The sequence below is a fragment of the Trachurus japonicus genome, chromosome 22 (assembly GCF_045865225.1).
Source record: "Trachurus japonicus isolate A0001 chromosome 22, Traja_1.0".
Classification (NCBI taxonomy): domain Eukaryota; kingdom Metazoa; phylum Chordata; class Actinopteri; order Carangiformes; family Carangidae; genus Trachurus; species Trachurus japonicus.
Genome location: NC_140928.1, coordinates 14,733,292 through 14,749,126, shown reverse-complemented (window position 1 = coordinate 14,749,126; position 15,835 = coordinate 14,733,292). Strand labels below are relative to the sequence as shown.

Below are 15,835 nucleotides of genomic sequence, written 5' to 3'. Positions count from 1 at the left end.
GTTTAGAGTTCTCTTTATTTACAGGTTATAATGCTGTTATTTAACTGGTCTGGCCCACAGGCTATGTGGCCCCTGAACTAAAAATTTGAGTTCGACACCCCTGAGTTACATAAAGTAAAGATAACATTTAAAAAACAACAACAACAACAACAACAACAACAACAACAACAACATGAAAGCAATGCACTGGGTATTAAATAAGGTTAATTAATGAAACCAAATTAAACAAAGAGTAACAACAACCACCACCACCACAATAAATAACACCATCGACCTTAATGTCACCCACTGTCCTCCTTAATATGTGCTCGGGTCACTCAGGTGAAGTTCAGCTCTGGTTCAGCCCATGACTTCAGATGACATGTTTAAATATTCCGACGGCACTTGAAGGCGGCGTCAGACTGCACTGCATACGCGCCGTGGCGGAGAGCGAAGATGGCGGAGAATAATGTTGAACCGGAGCACGAATGGAGCGACCGGGCCCTGGACACGGCCGAGGACACCCTGGTTGCAATGGAAACCTTGCTGGCCACATTGAGAGCCTTCGAGGACGTGCTCAGGCAACAAGATATATCCGTAGCATCCTCCACAGAGTACTGCGACAACTTCTGTCAGGTAATGTGTGTACATGCAACATCGATGCTAAGCGTTAGCTCCGCGTTAGCTTGACCCAGGATTGTTTTTCTCGCAGTCTAATCTGCGATGGCTGCTGGTCCGCAGCTACCTCACCAAGTTCAGGGTGGGTGCAGAGCCAGGGAGCAACACTGCACACTGTGTATTTCCCACCCATTTTCACCTATACGCATGATTTTTAATGTCAACACGATTTTATGTCCTCTCACTGGACTTATTGCATCGGGGCAGTGAGTGTGAGTGATAGCTTCCTCCGTCCACTGCCCTAACTTGTTCACTGTGATCGCTTTTGCTTTCATTCATGCACCTCGTTCAGTTCAATCTTATCCAAACCATGCAACGCAGGGAATCTATTGCAGATGTTTTGCATGATGCACACATGACATTGCCACAGTTTGCACATTGTGCATAATTGCATGTGTGTGGGGCGGGGCGGCATCGCGGTGTGTTTATCCAAATTTTCTGGCCAGCTGGGGGGGGGGGGCCCACAGCCAAAATGGCATTTACATGAGCTGCTTGCACATATCTCGTTCCCATCAAAATATTGCATTGTGTAGCCTTTATTACAGTGTCAAAGGCTGTGCAGTCTACTAGTTGCTTTTGTTTTCCTTTATAGAAATGCACAGGTAGTGTTGTGGATCTGCCATATTGTAACTATTCTCTTATTTAGGCTAAATAAATAAGAAATACCATTGAGTTAATATAGTGTCTGAGCTAGAAAAGCAGAAAGACTATGGTTCCATGGTTTTCTGATTATAAGATCCCACAGCAGCTATTACTTTCATTTTTTACCAACTCTGAAGCCAATGTCCATGTTTTTCCCTCACAGAGCAGCTGCCAGTTAGATTTGGTTAGTAGCCAAAGTGGATTGTAGAGGAGAGTAATTCATTAGCCAACTCTTCCTTATGGTTGTTCTGTGGCTGCTCTGTGGTATCGCTGATCTCTGTGACCATCCCTACTTTCTTTTTCAGCCCCACTTGTGTACATTGTTCTCTAGATAAGCGGTTAGGAAAGGGATATCAACCAGAATGAGAGGGGGTTTCAGGACAAGTCTGTAACTTTTGAGAACAACAATACCCTCCTGATTTTTTAAATGGCATACTCAGAATGAAAATTGAATGTTTTACAGAGCTCTACACTAACTTTTTTTTTTTTTTTTACCAGGAGCACAATGTCCCCTAACTTAAAATGTTAGAAGTGCAAGCAGAATATTTAAGGGTGCACAATGTAAATCGACTTGCAAAGCAAATATTCACATTTCCTTTTCATTCATGATCCTCACACACATTAACCTGCCACCTGTAATGACAGATTACAGATTCTTTGAGTCGCCCCTTCCACATTAAAAAAACAAAAACAAAAAAACCCCAGCAAATTTTCTGGTTGCACGTGTGCAAGTATATGAAAAATTTACTTACACTGCCTCAAATTTTATGGGCAGTCTAGAGCCCTGTTTTGACCCCCATCTTCTCTACAGACAGATTAAAAATAACAGTAACTGCCTCAGTGTGTAACCATTAATACCAACCTACTCTAATTTCCACTTTAATTAACTTTTCTTTTTTTCTCTCATTTTGATTGATCATAAACAAAAACTGTCAATTTTGTGATTTTGTGACAGTGTTGACTTTCTGCTCAGATCGGAAGTGTTCCAGGTCTAATTATCTCACTGATGGAGGTCCCCGGGGGTTGACACTTCCTTCTTGACTTCCTCAGAGAGCGTACCTTATTTTTGGACAGCGGGGAATTAATTTAGTGTCTCAGTAGACACAGGCACAAACTGACAAGGTTCCTCCTGTCTGACAAATGGGACCCCTGGGATGGTGATAGTACTAAGATTTAATGCGTGTGCCTTCCAGCCTCATACAGGTGACAGACACACTGGTTTAGACATACGGACGGTGACTCCTCTGTGCCTTGGGGACACTTGACAGCACAGACTTCATTTCATACAAACAACATATCATGTAAACATTTTCTGCTCCCTAACATAGTGTAATTCAGAGAAATACACTTAGATGGCACATATTTAGGTGGAAGCATCCTCTGACATATTAAAAGTCTAAACATATTACAGTATACTTTGGTTATCCCTCTTTGAGGAGGATTTTTAAGTCCATTATGCCTCACGATTAAAGGTTCAGAGAAGGTGTTGAGTCAAGTCCCTTCAGGCCCAATCAGCAGCACCTCACACCAGACGGTGTCAGCTGGGATCAATCAGGTATAGACCGTTATCTTCCCCAGGTGGAAAAGCCCTGCTCCTCCAGACAAATGTGTCTCCTTTCTGATCTCTTCTAATCACTTCTTCAAAGTATTTATGGTCTGTTTTTCATAGCTGTTTCTCTTTGGTTTTTTTGACACGTGTCTGTATCTTTTCAGGCGCTGATTCACTATGCTGGGAGCAGGAACTCTATGGAGCATGGTCTGCCTCTCCTGGAGGTCTACTGTCTGTCCATAAACTGCTTCGCTGCAGCCCGATCCCACCTCACTGCAGAGTCTGACAAAGTGGCCCTGGTTTTGAAAAGATTAGCCTTGTGAGTATTGGACAATTTCCATTGAACATAAACATTATTATATATACTATAGAGAGAGAGACAATACATTCTCACCACCCACAACCACAGGTATGCAAGTCTTCAAAAGGATAGATACCAATGCTCCACAAAGTGCCTGTCAATCTGCTGATTTATATATCTTCTATATTCCGCAAGCGAGGAACATTGTTGTTGTTTCCCTCAGGTAAAGTTGTTGTTGTAAAGTGCACAAGCTGACTGTAAATACCCAAAAGGAGGGGTGCTCTTGTGCTTCAGCCGGTAAATCGGTGCTCTCAGACAGGACAGGTAATTGAAAGGTGCAATCACGTGGGTCACTTCACAAAGGGACTGAACCCAAATGAAAAAACTGGAGCACTCAATAAAATGCAGGAAATTTAATACAGGTACACAACACGACTGTAAATACATTTTCCTTGTTAGAAACAAGTGCTATTTGTTTGGAAATTGCACAGCACTTTAAACGTGGCATCAGTATTTATCAGGTTATTATTTTATGTTGTAGGTTATTTTTCAGACTTCCTGCTACAGCACAGTTGTTTATGTTGTCAAGTGGAAATGACTGTCCAATTGTAAATAATGATTTTGAAGAAAGAGATTGTTCAGATTAAAATCATGATTATTACTAAGAAAGACCTCCCATTTTCTAAATGCTTCGTAGTCTTGGACTTAATTTAAGTATCTGATTTTGTTAATTATAATTACCTTTACGTTAAAAGTACCTACAGTCAGGTCAAAAGTTGGGCAGGGTGATGTTACCTGAAATAAATATTATACATTACTGTGACCTTTAGTTCTGTAACAGTAGATGCCATTGTTTTTAAATAATTGTTTGTGCACAAAATTCTCCACTATCTAATTATAGTGTTATTTCTTAGATATAACAGAGACGTTCTATATTGTATTATTGCCTAGATGGACTTTGGATATAATCAGTAAATCCTGGAGTATGACTTTTGACTGACATTGAAAATCTTGAGTCAGAACAGAGTCTGTTTTCACATAAGCAAGTGAGTAATGTTATATACAGGTGTAAATGACACAGCTGTGGCTGTTACTCAGGCTCTGACTGCCGCTGATCGGCTCCTGCTTTGGATTAGACGCGTCCTCGCTGCACTTTCAGGTGCATGAATCGGTTCAGGCTCCAAATCAGAGCCTGTCTGAAGAAATTTACTCAACATACTGACATGACTTAAATTAGGTCAGTTAGCGACTCATAATGTCTCTTTCAGTTAATTGCAGAGCTCACGAACTACAGCTCCACACACACACACACACCTTCCATCTGCAGTTGTTCATGAGGGATGGGGGTTGTTTCACTATTTCCTGCCTGATATAAAATCTTATATGAGGGATCTATTAATAGATAGATTATAATAGTTAAATTTAACCACTGGCAGATGTTATCGAGCCCATCTGAAAAACATCTCACCACTGCTCATTCTATTTCCAGTCGAGCATCTTTGACATGCTTAATGTGTGAAGGTGTAAAGCTGACTCTTGAATGTGATTAGTTAATATCACAGTCTGTTCAGTATGTGTGGTTGAGATTAAATGAGTCACACTTTACACTTGCAGATCCTCTTTTTTTTGTCAAAAATAGAACTCTGTAGGATTATCAATATTTACTGAAGCTGCTATGTGATCTGATTTCATTTCTTGCAGGAGCTGTTTTGAACTGTTGCTGTCGGTGCCTGAGAATGAGATCCCATACGAAGCCTGGGTGCAGTTTCACCACTCGGTGCAGGTAAGAGGTCCTTGTTCCGAAACATTGTTTTCTGATGGGTTGCAAACTTAAGAGAAAAATGAAGTGTTCATGATGTAAGTAAGAATTACGTCAACAAAAAATACTCTTTTTGTGTGTTGAGAGTGTGTAAGCAAGATTACTTGTGCCTCAGTGGGTGTTCAGTGTTTCCCACAGGTTCAGATTTAACTTGTGGCGGTGGGTCGTGTGACTGGTGTGCGTGCAGCAGAGTATTTTATTGGTAGATGCTGTAGTTTACAGATGCAGTCGCCATTAATTAGAGAGAAGTTCCTGCTGCACGAACTTAATCAGTCAGCACTCAGCAAAGAGTGTAATAAAGTGTTTTAATTCAAGATTTTTGCCTCAATTGAAACCGTGTCACTTTATTTACCTGCCCAACTAGAGCCTGTCTATGGGAAATGCTTGTGTTATGAAAGACTGTCTGATGGGTCTTTATTGAGGGCGGAGGAGTAAATGCCCGTAGCTGGTGTAGATGGCAGCGTTTTATTTCTGTTTGTCCCTCGTTGAGTTCAAAACATCACTGTTTATATCCTCTTACACTGAGCAGGACTGTGATATCGTAAGAAGAGCCATGGGAACTCATTACCACACTGCAGCTTCAGTTCAGTTGGACATGTACAAACGTAAAAGTTCTGCAATCTCTCTGCTGTCACATTGAGGCCAGAGTCATACAAAATATCAACATTTTGTGCCAGATTTTGCCCTAATTGCTGCGTGTAGTCTTGAGTAATGGCTTAACAGTGTTCAACATAACCTTTGGCCACCAAAATCTAATCAGTTCGTCTTTGTGTCCAAAGTGAAAATTTGTTCCAAATTTAATGGGATTCCCTTAAGGAGGTTTGCGATGAGAGATTTCCCTCACAAGCCAAGATCTTGTTTTGTGAGGTCGCTGTGACCTCGACCTTTACCCACAAAAATCAAATCAGTTTGTCCTCCAGTCAACTTTTTTTCATCTTTATCAAATCTGAAGTAACTACCTCAGGGTGTTAGAGAGATTTTGCCTTCTGTATGCCGTAACTGGGTTGCATGAGGTCAGCACACTCTTGACCTTAAACCCCCCCTCCCCTAAATATAAATCCTAGTGAATGTTTTATTTCCAGACTTGAACAGTGGTGTTCAAAAGACTGCTCTCCTTCTATATACAGGTTATATATTCTTAGCCAGCAATGTGGTTATATAAACTGATGTTTTGAGTTTCTTTAGAAAGCTGATGTCATGTAACAATGGTGGAGAGCACTGCTTCCTGTATGTGGGGACAAACATAGCACAGTTTTGTGTTTTGGTTGTTTGTAATCCAGATTTTTATCAAAAGTGATAAACAGGCGGCTCTTTCTATCGTACTCATGCATGACATTGATTGTGTCTTCATTGCAGATTGCCCATGATAACTTGTTACAGTACGGAAGCACAGACCTCCAAGCTTTACTCCAGATCACAGGAGAGGGAGGAGCGTGGAGCAACCCGGTCTTGACCTCCCTCCTCACGGGCCAGGTCACCAACCCAGAGGAAGGTTGGGAGTCTCATGAACTCATAAATGATGGCGTCACAGCGTCTTTATTCCAGTGTTAATAGTCTCGCTGGCTGTGCTGTTGTAGTTTGCTGATCCGACCGTGTTTGAATATTCTGTCTCTAGTCGATGCCTACATCAGCTTGGAGGGCGAGGGCTTCATGGAGATGCGGGTGAAACACTTGGAGAAAATGGGCGAGCTCGCCAAGGCCGTGGTGCTGGCTAAAGCTTGCACCGAATGCAGCTCCATCTCCAACCAAGCAACTTTTCGCCAAACATTTGTCTCCCTGCTTTGTCACCTGCTGCCAAATGAAGAAGCCATCATGGAGGTACTACACACACACACATTCACTAGATGTTCAGTTGTGTGCATGATGCTGGAGAACATGACATATGCTGTTAGGGGGGAATAACAGTTTTGAGTTGAGCCCTGGATGCGGCGAAGGTGGCTCTGCAAAATGATGTCAGGGGGTTGGGTTTTGTTATTAAAATAGTTTATTTACCGCAATGAAAACACCACAGAAACAGAAAAGTAGGTTGGTATGTCCTGGGTTTGTTGTTTTGCCTAACAAGGGGCATTTTGAAAAAGGCAAGCAGAGGAAACAGAAAGGGAGGAGAGTACTGGTTGAAATAGGCGTCCAATGACAGGCTCACATCTGCAGCTCACATCAGACTTCACATTGGCTTACAAGCTGAAGGATTTCTGAAAGCAAAATGCAACATGTTAGATAATGTGTGTCTGTAATGGAGATAATTGAGACAGTCTGGGATTTTACTCCATACACTGAACAAAAACCCTGTTTCTATGGCAGGACACAGGTGTTGGTGACAAGATGCAGAGAGCAGATAAAACTCCTGCTGCTCTCAGCAACACAGATTCAATATTTTACCCTGTTCAGGCAATATATAAGAGATATTAGTTGATAAATAAAAATGGGGACATATTTGCAAGTGAAACCTTCTTTATAAAACAGCAAGTGGAAATATTAAATACCGTGCCTATTTATAAAGTTTGTCTGCAGCATCGCCAAAAATAGAGCCCCCAAATGCACATGCAAATGTGAGCTTTCAGCTTCCTGGCACTCGGTGTGAAGACTCAGAAATCATCCAACTTGTACAAGAATTTTTTGGCCTAATTTCAGCATTAGATTGATATTTTATTGATTATGTTTAAGATATATTACTTTTACACTTTGAATAGAATGTGATGTTCATGCTATACCCACTTATTTATCTATTGTGCAGAGTCACCAGAGTTTCAGAAAGAAACACAATAGGGATGAGGGTTGTAATGTTGTTTCTGGAGCTATGATGTGGACATTTTGTTTTTCGCTGATCATGTTCAACCAGCGCTACATACATGCTTGAGTCTGATGTATAGTCACTGACAGGTGTTGTTATTGTCTAATCCTGTTTCTGTAGTGCCATCTGTCTCCATTCACCCACCTTTTCGTGGTCTTGCTGACAGTTGGAAAACTTGCACAGAGTCTTGAATGGTCATGCTTAAAGAGCTGCTGCAACACTTAAATCTATTGTAGATTTAGACGATTCTTTAACTTCACTGGGTCATAAAACCTTCTCCAGAGACACAAATTATCATACAGCTAAAATTAAGGCTGGTTTTATTGCACATATGTTTACATTCTAAGTTTCAACATTTGTGATGGACTTGCCATTTTACACCGGTACAAACATGCCATGATCAATATCATTGTGTGTGCTGATTGTGTAGCCCACCCTTAAAAGAGTCCCCAAGGATCTTTGCTTTGTTTCCTTACATGCTGTCCTCTGTCTCTCTCTCTCATACACACACATACCATATTTGTGGGTGGAGGAGGGAGAGACAAAGGAATCAGAGTGAGGCATGCATGATTGACAAAGGTGAGGTTTCATACATGCTGCAGGTTGAACATGTAAAGCCTTTTCCTTTTATGTGCAACGAGTTACATAAATACTTCATGTGCTGCATACAGTGGGCTAATTTATTTGATTTTTAAAAGTAAGCTCAGGCTGAAAAGCAGCACATCACTGAAGGTTTCAAGCCTTAGGAGTTAAATCTTTTATTTTAAGCCTTTACTTTGTGATAGATCTAGGTCTCTGTAAATCTCAGTTAGCATAACACACTCATCTGTAATGGCTTCCTCTCAGTCCTCATCTGGTGAAACTTTATAGTGCTTAATACATTGTAGGAAACCTTAACCCTTGTGAATATCACTCTGTGTTGTAAATATGAATAATCCTGCAGTGGGTTGGAAAATTATTTTTATCACCTGCTCTTTATTTTATGAAAATATCTTGGCAGTGTGATGAAAAACTTGCAAACTTTTGTTTTGCGCTTCACAAGTTGCAACAAAAATCTCCATGTCACTTTTAGAGACATTTTTTCATTTTGTTTTCATGACATGATACAGCTTTTATGATATGATACCGTCTTTCACTAGGAAGGGATGATAGAGACATCAGTCAGAAATATTTGTTGTAAATGGTTGGTGACATGTGTTGTGTCAAAGTTGATGACAGAACTTACAATCACACTTTTCTCTCAGCCGACGTGTTTCAAGTGACGGAGGAATGACAGATTCATATTTTGCCAAATGGGGAAAAACATGTGACTCCACATTTGATTTGTCATATCTAGTTTAAAAAAAATGTTATTTCTTATTTCTTTCACTCTCCAAACAGATATCCAGACTTGACTGCAAGGATGTCCTGGAGATCACATGTAATTTGGAGACAGAGGGGGAGGAGAATACAGCCTTCATCTTGTGCACAACTTTCCTGACTCAGCAGCTTCAGCAGCAGAGTCATTACTGCTCCTGGTGAGTGTCGGGTGGACATCACATGTAAATTATTGATATCTTTGAAATTGCAATCAGCAATCTCTTTGATTTCTTTGTCGTGGTGGTCATGGGAATCACTCAATTTGTTTTTGGGAATCTTTTTCTGAATCCTTTTCTCTCAAAAGGGAGTTGATTCTGTTGTGGAGCAAACTTCAGAAGAGGATTGACCCCTCGTTGCTGTCTCTCCTGGAACGATGCCTTCAGCTCGGTGCCATTGCCAAAACGGTCCACCACTTGCTTTACCTGGTCCGTGTGATTCAGGCAGAGGTGAGCACCAAACGGCCACACTACCCAGTTTCGACAGAGTGAAAGTGGTTTAGATTTTGTAATGGGGCTTTTTGCAGTAACAGGAACTAAAGTCAGGAAGTAATTTAGCTTGTTTTCACTGCAAGGTGCAGTGATGTTTACTGACAGATTCAAAATATCAAAAACGATTTGAATTTTAATCTGAATTGTAATGTGGCAGGAAAGAGACTCAGACGCAGTTGGCCAAGTGTTTATGGAAATAGTATTACTTGTTTACTGGACATTTGAAATGACAAGTACCACTATTTAATGTAAAGTGTTTTTTCAGGGGTTGTTGCTGCTCAATAATAACAATGGTTCACTGTCTTTTCAGGCAGAGGATGTGGGGGTACCTGCCTCAGTCGAACTTTGTGTCAAAGCCCTTCAACTCCCAAAGCAGGAAGACTCAGACACACGGATATCTGTGTGTAAGACGGTCTCCTGTCTTCTTCCAGACGACCTGGAAGTTTTGCGTGCCTGCCAGCTTACAGAGTTTCTGCTCGGCCCCAGTCAGGATGTCTTCAGCTGTCTCGAGGAACTCCATTTGCGCCCCGACCAAAAGTATGACCAGGAAAGCGAGGTCATTCCCAACTCACTGCGCTGCGAGTTGCTACTAGCACTGAAGGCATATTGGCCTTTTGACCCCGAATTCTGGGACTGGAAAACTCTCAAGTACCACTGTGTCTCCTTGCTTGGGTTGATGCCAGAGTCAGAGGGGGAAGAGGAAGAAGGGGTAGACAAACAAGACAAGGTTAAACAGCCGGAGCCACAGGGTGTGGCAGCAAAAGTGGCCTCTGAGCATCAAAGGAGGATAAATGGAAGTCTTGATGGTCACGAACAGCAGGATAAAAAGCAATCTGTTAGCTCCACAGAAATCCAAGGAGAATCAGATGTAAAGAAACACAAGTTCTGTTGTCAGATTTGTAAGAGGCCAGTCACTGACACCCAAATTGTTCACCACTCCAAAAGACATGCAGAGGACAACAGCCACCCATGCCCTATATGCTTGGACAAGTTCAAGAGCAGAAAGGAACTTGTTCCTCACTTGAAACAACACGTTCAGAATGAAATCCAACTTAAAAACAGCTTAAAGAAAGACGACACGCAGAAAGAGGTGGATGAGGATGATGATGTCGAACCAGGGGAGATCACCGTTGACCCTTCTTTAATGCTGTATTACAAATCCACACACGATCCCGACGTGCTTGACCACATCGTGCAACAAGCCAAAACCGTGAAAGAGAAACGCCCGGACGACGACGAGCATGTAACGTTCGATTACATCAACCAACACTTCAAACTACAGAACCGAGACGAGTATCCGTGTCCGGGAACGGGATGTACTCGGATCTTTAAACATTCCAAGTACTTATATGTCCACTTAAAGTCAGAGCACAAAGGGGATGACAACGTGAAACATTTTCACCAGATGAGAGACAAGCGGGAGAAATGTATTTTTTGTAGACGCCATTTTGTCTCGGCTTATCATCACCGCAAACACAGAAGGGTTCACTATGGAGATCGGCCTTACATGTGTGTGGTCGTGGGTTGTGGCGCTCAGTTTAGGACTTCCAACGAACTTGTCACGCACAAACAGACCCACGGCTATCAACTCAACTACCAGTGTGAGCTCAAAGGCTGTTATGTCACTTACTCTGACTTGGGACAAATCTATCACCATGAAGCACAGCATTTCAGGGATGCAGCATTTTCCTGCTCCAGCGCTGAATGTAGAAAATACTATTTATCCAAAAAGGACTTTATAAAGCATTTATCCACACACAACATCACCTTCTCTGAAGAGGAATTTGAGGCTCAGAGGAAGGCCAAACGGAAACTTCTCAAGGCCTCTTCTGAAGCGACGGCCCGCCTTAGTAAGCCAGTTGATTCAGAACAGATTGTAAATGGAGATGTCCTAAACTCCTCCTCATCGAGCTGTGCCTCTGCTTTGCAGGAATCTGACAGCAAAGAGCCCAAAGCAACAATGACCTTGGTGGCTGTGTGTTTTGATGGAAGTAAGTTCACCTGTGGTTTTGAGAAGTGTGGCATGACTTTCTCCAGAGCCAGAGACGTCCAGAGACATCTGAAATGCGCCCACCCAGAACATCTTAAACTGGAGAACAAAGAACACAAACATGACAAAGAACGAGGCTCAAAGACCAAAGGGATAAAGACTGAAACTGACCCAGACGGTGAGGAAAAGGGAGCAAATGAGCCCTCATCTGCATTTCAACCTGTGGATGCTGGTGACGAAAGAAAAGCCCCCACCCATACTCAAAACGGGGAAACAAACGCTTCAAGTCTTCAAACAAAAAACGATGCACTGAAAGAGATTGTTCTAGGCCTCAGTAAACTGGATCTGAATTCCTTGTCCCCTCACAATGCGCAATGTGAGTCCCCTCCGCCCAACCCAGATTGTAATGCTTCCCTAATATCTCTTCATCAAGCGATCATGGCAACGCCTCCTGTTGTAATGCACCAGAAAAGACCTGCACCTCTGCCTGAGGAGAACGTAAAGGTGAAAACTGAACAAGCATCTACAGCGGATGAAGAAGCTGGTGCTGAATCATTAGCCGACGCTAAGCCGTATGTCTGCGAGATGAAAGGCTGCGGCTTCAGAACTGCTCAGAGTTACAGCTTACTGCGACACTACAACAACAAACACGGCCGCACTGTGGAACAGGCCAAAAGGTTGACTTCGTTGAAAAACACATCTTTTAAGCCTTACATTTGCCAGCTTTGTTCCAAGGGTCACAGACAAAAACATGTGTTGAGAGCCCACTATGTTCAGATGCACAAGCTGAGTGAGGCTTTAGTGGACAAAATAAGCTGCGGAGCTGTCCGGTATGAAGGAGGTAAAATAGTAAAGAATACATCACAGCACCTGATGAACCAAGGCCTAAAAGTGAAGAAGAAAGAGATCCCAAAGTTGCAACGCCAGCCTGAGAAAAAAAACTCAACCGTGAAAAGCGAAAATGGGCAAAAGGAGGACGATAATCGTCCATCTGAAGAGGAAGGGGAGGACGAAGCAGAGAGTAGCAGAGAGGAAGATGGTGTGAAGAAGGAAGAAAGTGAGGATACACACACAGCACAGCAGGTCAGAAGTACAAGGCGTTTGGTGGCCAAAAGTAACCTCTGCTATATACTGGACAAATTCAGTAAGCCCTTTCATTGTGTAGCAAAAAACTGTGACGCAGCTTTCTCCACCCAGGGAGGTCTGGTGCGCCACCTGCAGCTGGTGCATCATTACAATCGCTCTCAGCTCCTGTTGGAGAAAGATTTTGAAGTGCAACACAGTCCAGAGGTCAGGAAAGAGCCAGCAAAGAAGAGGCCTCTCCCAAACTCGGATGAACCTCAGCCCCAATTCAAATGTCACTTTGCCAACTGTAACGCTTCCTACCACCTTAAAAGCAGCCTAGTGCGTCACACTCGAGACTACCACTCTCAACCACCAGAGCTAATAAGGTGCAAATATGAAGGTTGCACCAGAGTGTTCAGCCACGACGAGGCACTTAAAAAACACACTCTTTATAGTCACTGTGAGTACTACGATTCACTGGTGGTTCGTCTGCAGAGCACTCACAAAAAGTCAATTACTGGATGTCAAAAGAAGCTTATCGTCGCACCACAGAGTCCTCAGAAAGAAGAACCCGGTTCACCCACCGCACAGGCTGGGAGATCGAGTCCCAAGCCTGAAGTGACTCCTGAGCAGTCAGAGGAAATGGGCGAGGAGTGTCTTGAGGAGGAGAAAGTGTTGGGAGAAAAAAAGAAAGAGAAGAGAAATTCTCACAACCGTTTTGTCTTCAGGTCTCATGAAGAAGCTCTACAGATGTGCCAAGACCGCTGCCTGAGAGTGTCCTACCCGTGCATGGTCCAGGACTGTGATTCTGTCGTCACGTACCTGCAGAGCTTGCACCGCCACTACCTGAAGGTTCACCGCATGCGTCGAGAAGATCTCACGAAGAATGAAGATAATCTTGTTTTTAACGCTGAGCAGCTGGAGGAGCTGATTCAGAGGAAGTCAGCCAGGCCGACGGTCGCGGGAGCATGCGCCCCCAACGGGGTTCGTAAAATGGAGTATCAGGCAGAGCCAGAAAACAACACAGCGGGGCAGCCGGCAACCATGAGCCTCCACTCCATCAAGACTGATCCTCAGGATGAAGATAATGCACTGGGATTTCCCGAGGAGGAAGAGGAGGAACCACCACCACCAGTTGAGAGGAACGGCGTCCTCGTCGGTGCAGATGAGGTGCTGTACGGTGAACCAAGCACCGGAGGGCACTCCGACGACTCGGCCGCAGCCCCACAGATCAGTCAGAAACAAGAGGAGAGGTTAAGCTTGGATAAAATCAAGCCTCTACTTCGCACCGTCACCGTGGATCTCTCGCCTCCATGCTCACTGCGCTTCACTACTGAAGAGGGCTTCCAAGACGTGTCGGGTGTTAAAATGACTAATGGGTCAGCAGCCTTTCCCACTCTTCCTGTCCGTCAGCCGCTAAAACGGAAAAACGAACTGCCAGAACAGCCGGCAAATGTGAAAGACCCTCAGGCAGGTAGCCCCTCTGCACGGTCCTTTGACATCGCTGCTTATAAACCCATGGGCTTCGAGTCCTCTTTCCTCAAGTTCATCCAGGAAACAACCCCGAAAGACAAAAACGGGTCAGCCAAACGGCGAGACACTTTCAGACGCAGTTGTTCCGTCAAGGAGAACAACCAGTTGGGGATCTCTCACACTCGCAGCAGACGTACTCATTCCCCTCTGCTGAAGCCCCACACGATGACTGGGGACTTCACATCAGTCCAAAACTTGAAGTCCATCCTGGACAAAGCTCTGGCTGGCTGTGGGGACCTGGCCATCAAACAGCTTCAGTACCTCAGACCGGTGGTGGTCCTGGGGAGACCCGTGTGCACCACAACCCTGCCTGACTTCTTCCCATCAGACACCAACAACAGCAAACTGCTTCTTGGAAGTTAGTTTAACTGAGCACCTTTTTAACATGGCTATGGCAAATTGCTTTGTATTTTCACAAACTGTGTAACAGTATTTTTCTTTGTCCCAAAATTATAGTATTATGGATTTTTTGTTGTCTGTTTTTTAAGTTGCCAAACTGAAACATGATAGAAATTAGCATAAGGTAAAGTCAAGCTTATACAGTGCACATCAGAAACAAGATTATTGTTTTTTTTTTAGACATATTATGAAGGCATTCAGATAACACTTATGTTAACTCATCATCAGAAGTGTAGATATTGTAGTTCTGAAATAAATGTACAGATTTTCAGATTGTTAGAGATGGTCAGTAGCGTATTGCAAGGCCTTTTCACATGTGTGAAAATGTGACTGAAAAACATTTCCTTACTACAAAGTTTCGTGGGGAATATGTTTGGTTATTTTTCACCTCAGTTTATATTAAAACCAGTGTTGGGATGCAGTGGACAGATGTTGGCAGACATGTATGTAACACTTTCTAATAAAAATAAATGTGGAAATGAAATAAAGCCATTTGCTTTCTCGTTTGTGTATTGCCTTGTGTTTCTATACAAGCTTTTAAGGAACAATGAAATGGCAAGTGTTATAGGCTGGTACATTTCCTTTAAAAAGAGGATGTTGAAGGAGAACATAATGCACAGAGAACTTACAGAGAACATGTGCATATACATTTTATTTTGAAAGCATCTTTCACATGATACCGAAGATTATTCATAAGGGATCTTGATGCATACTAAATTCTCCCAAATTGCACTATTTTATCCCCACTGTTGTAGCTTGTTAAGTTAAAGTTTAAGCTTTTTGTGGTCAAATTTGTGGTAACATATAGTAGTTCTAAATGTAATCTATTACCTAAATGTTAAACACACAATCACTATTGAAGAGGTACATCCAAAGTCTTACAGCAAAGGATATAAAGTGGACATATTTCTTAATAAATTGAATTTTAATCAGATTATTGCAACTTTAAGTCTGTAATATTGGACAACAGGAATAATGTGGATATGACAGAGGGAGTAGGGAGAGACCTATGGGAGAGACATGGGCGGTAGACAGGAAAACTCATTTCCTACAACAACTCTGTAATTAAAATATTATATAATCCATCATGTTTAAATGCTAGCTGACATTTTTTTTTCCTATTGAACCATTCACTGAGAAACCCCTGCCCCTAATCCGACAACATAGCTTTCATTTAGGTGTGGCACAGTTTTTCTGTTTCTTTCCTGTCCCTTACAGGCTCACGTCTGTTACGTCTGTTTG

General features: G+C 42.7%; 1 protein-coding gene across 1 annotated transcript; it reads left to right on the top strand.

The window, feature by feature from the left end:
* Positions 1 to 410: 410 nt before the first annotated feature.
* On the top strand, positions 411 to 15,096 carry rlf (RLF zinc finger). The gene is made up of 8 exons (XM_085768264.1): positions 411 to 615; positions 3,013 to 3,167; positions 4,851 to 4,932; positions 6,325 to 6,460; positions 6,584 to 6,786; positions 9,140 to 9,276; positions 9,423 to 9,564; positions 9,917 to 15,096. The coding sequence occupies exons 1-8, from the start codon at positions 436 to 438 to the stop codon at positions 14,555 to 14,557; spliced, it is 5,676 nt and encodes a 1,891-aa protein (XP_085624390.1). The 5' UTR covers positions 411 to 435; the 3' UTR covers positions 14,558 to 15,096.
* Positions 15,097 to 15,835: the final 739 nt, after the last annotated feature.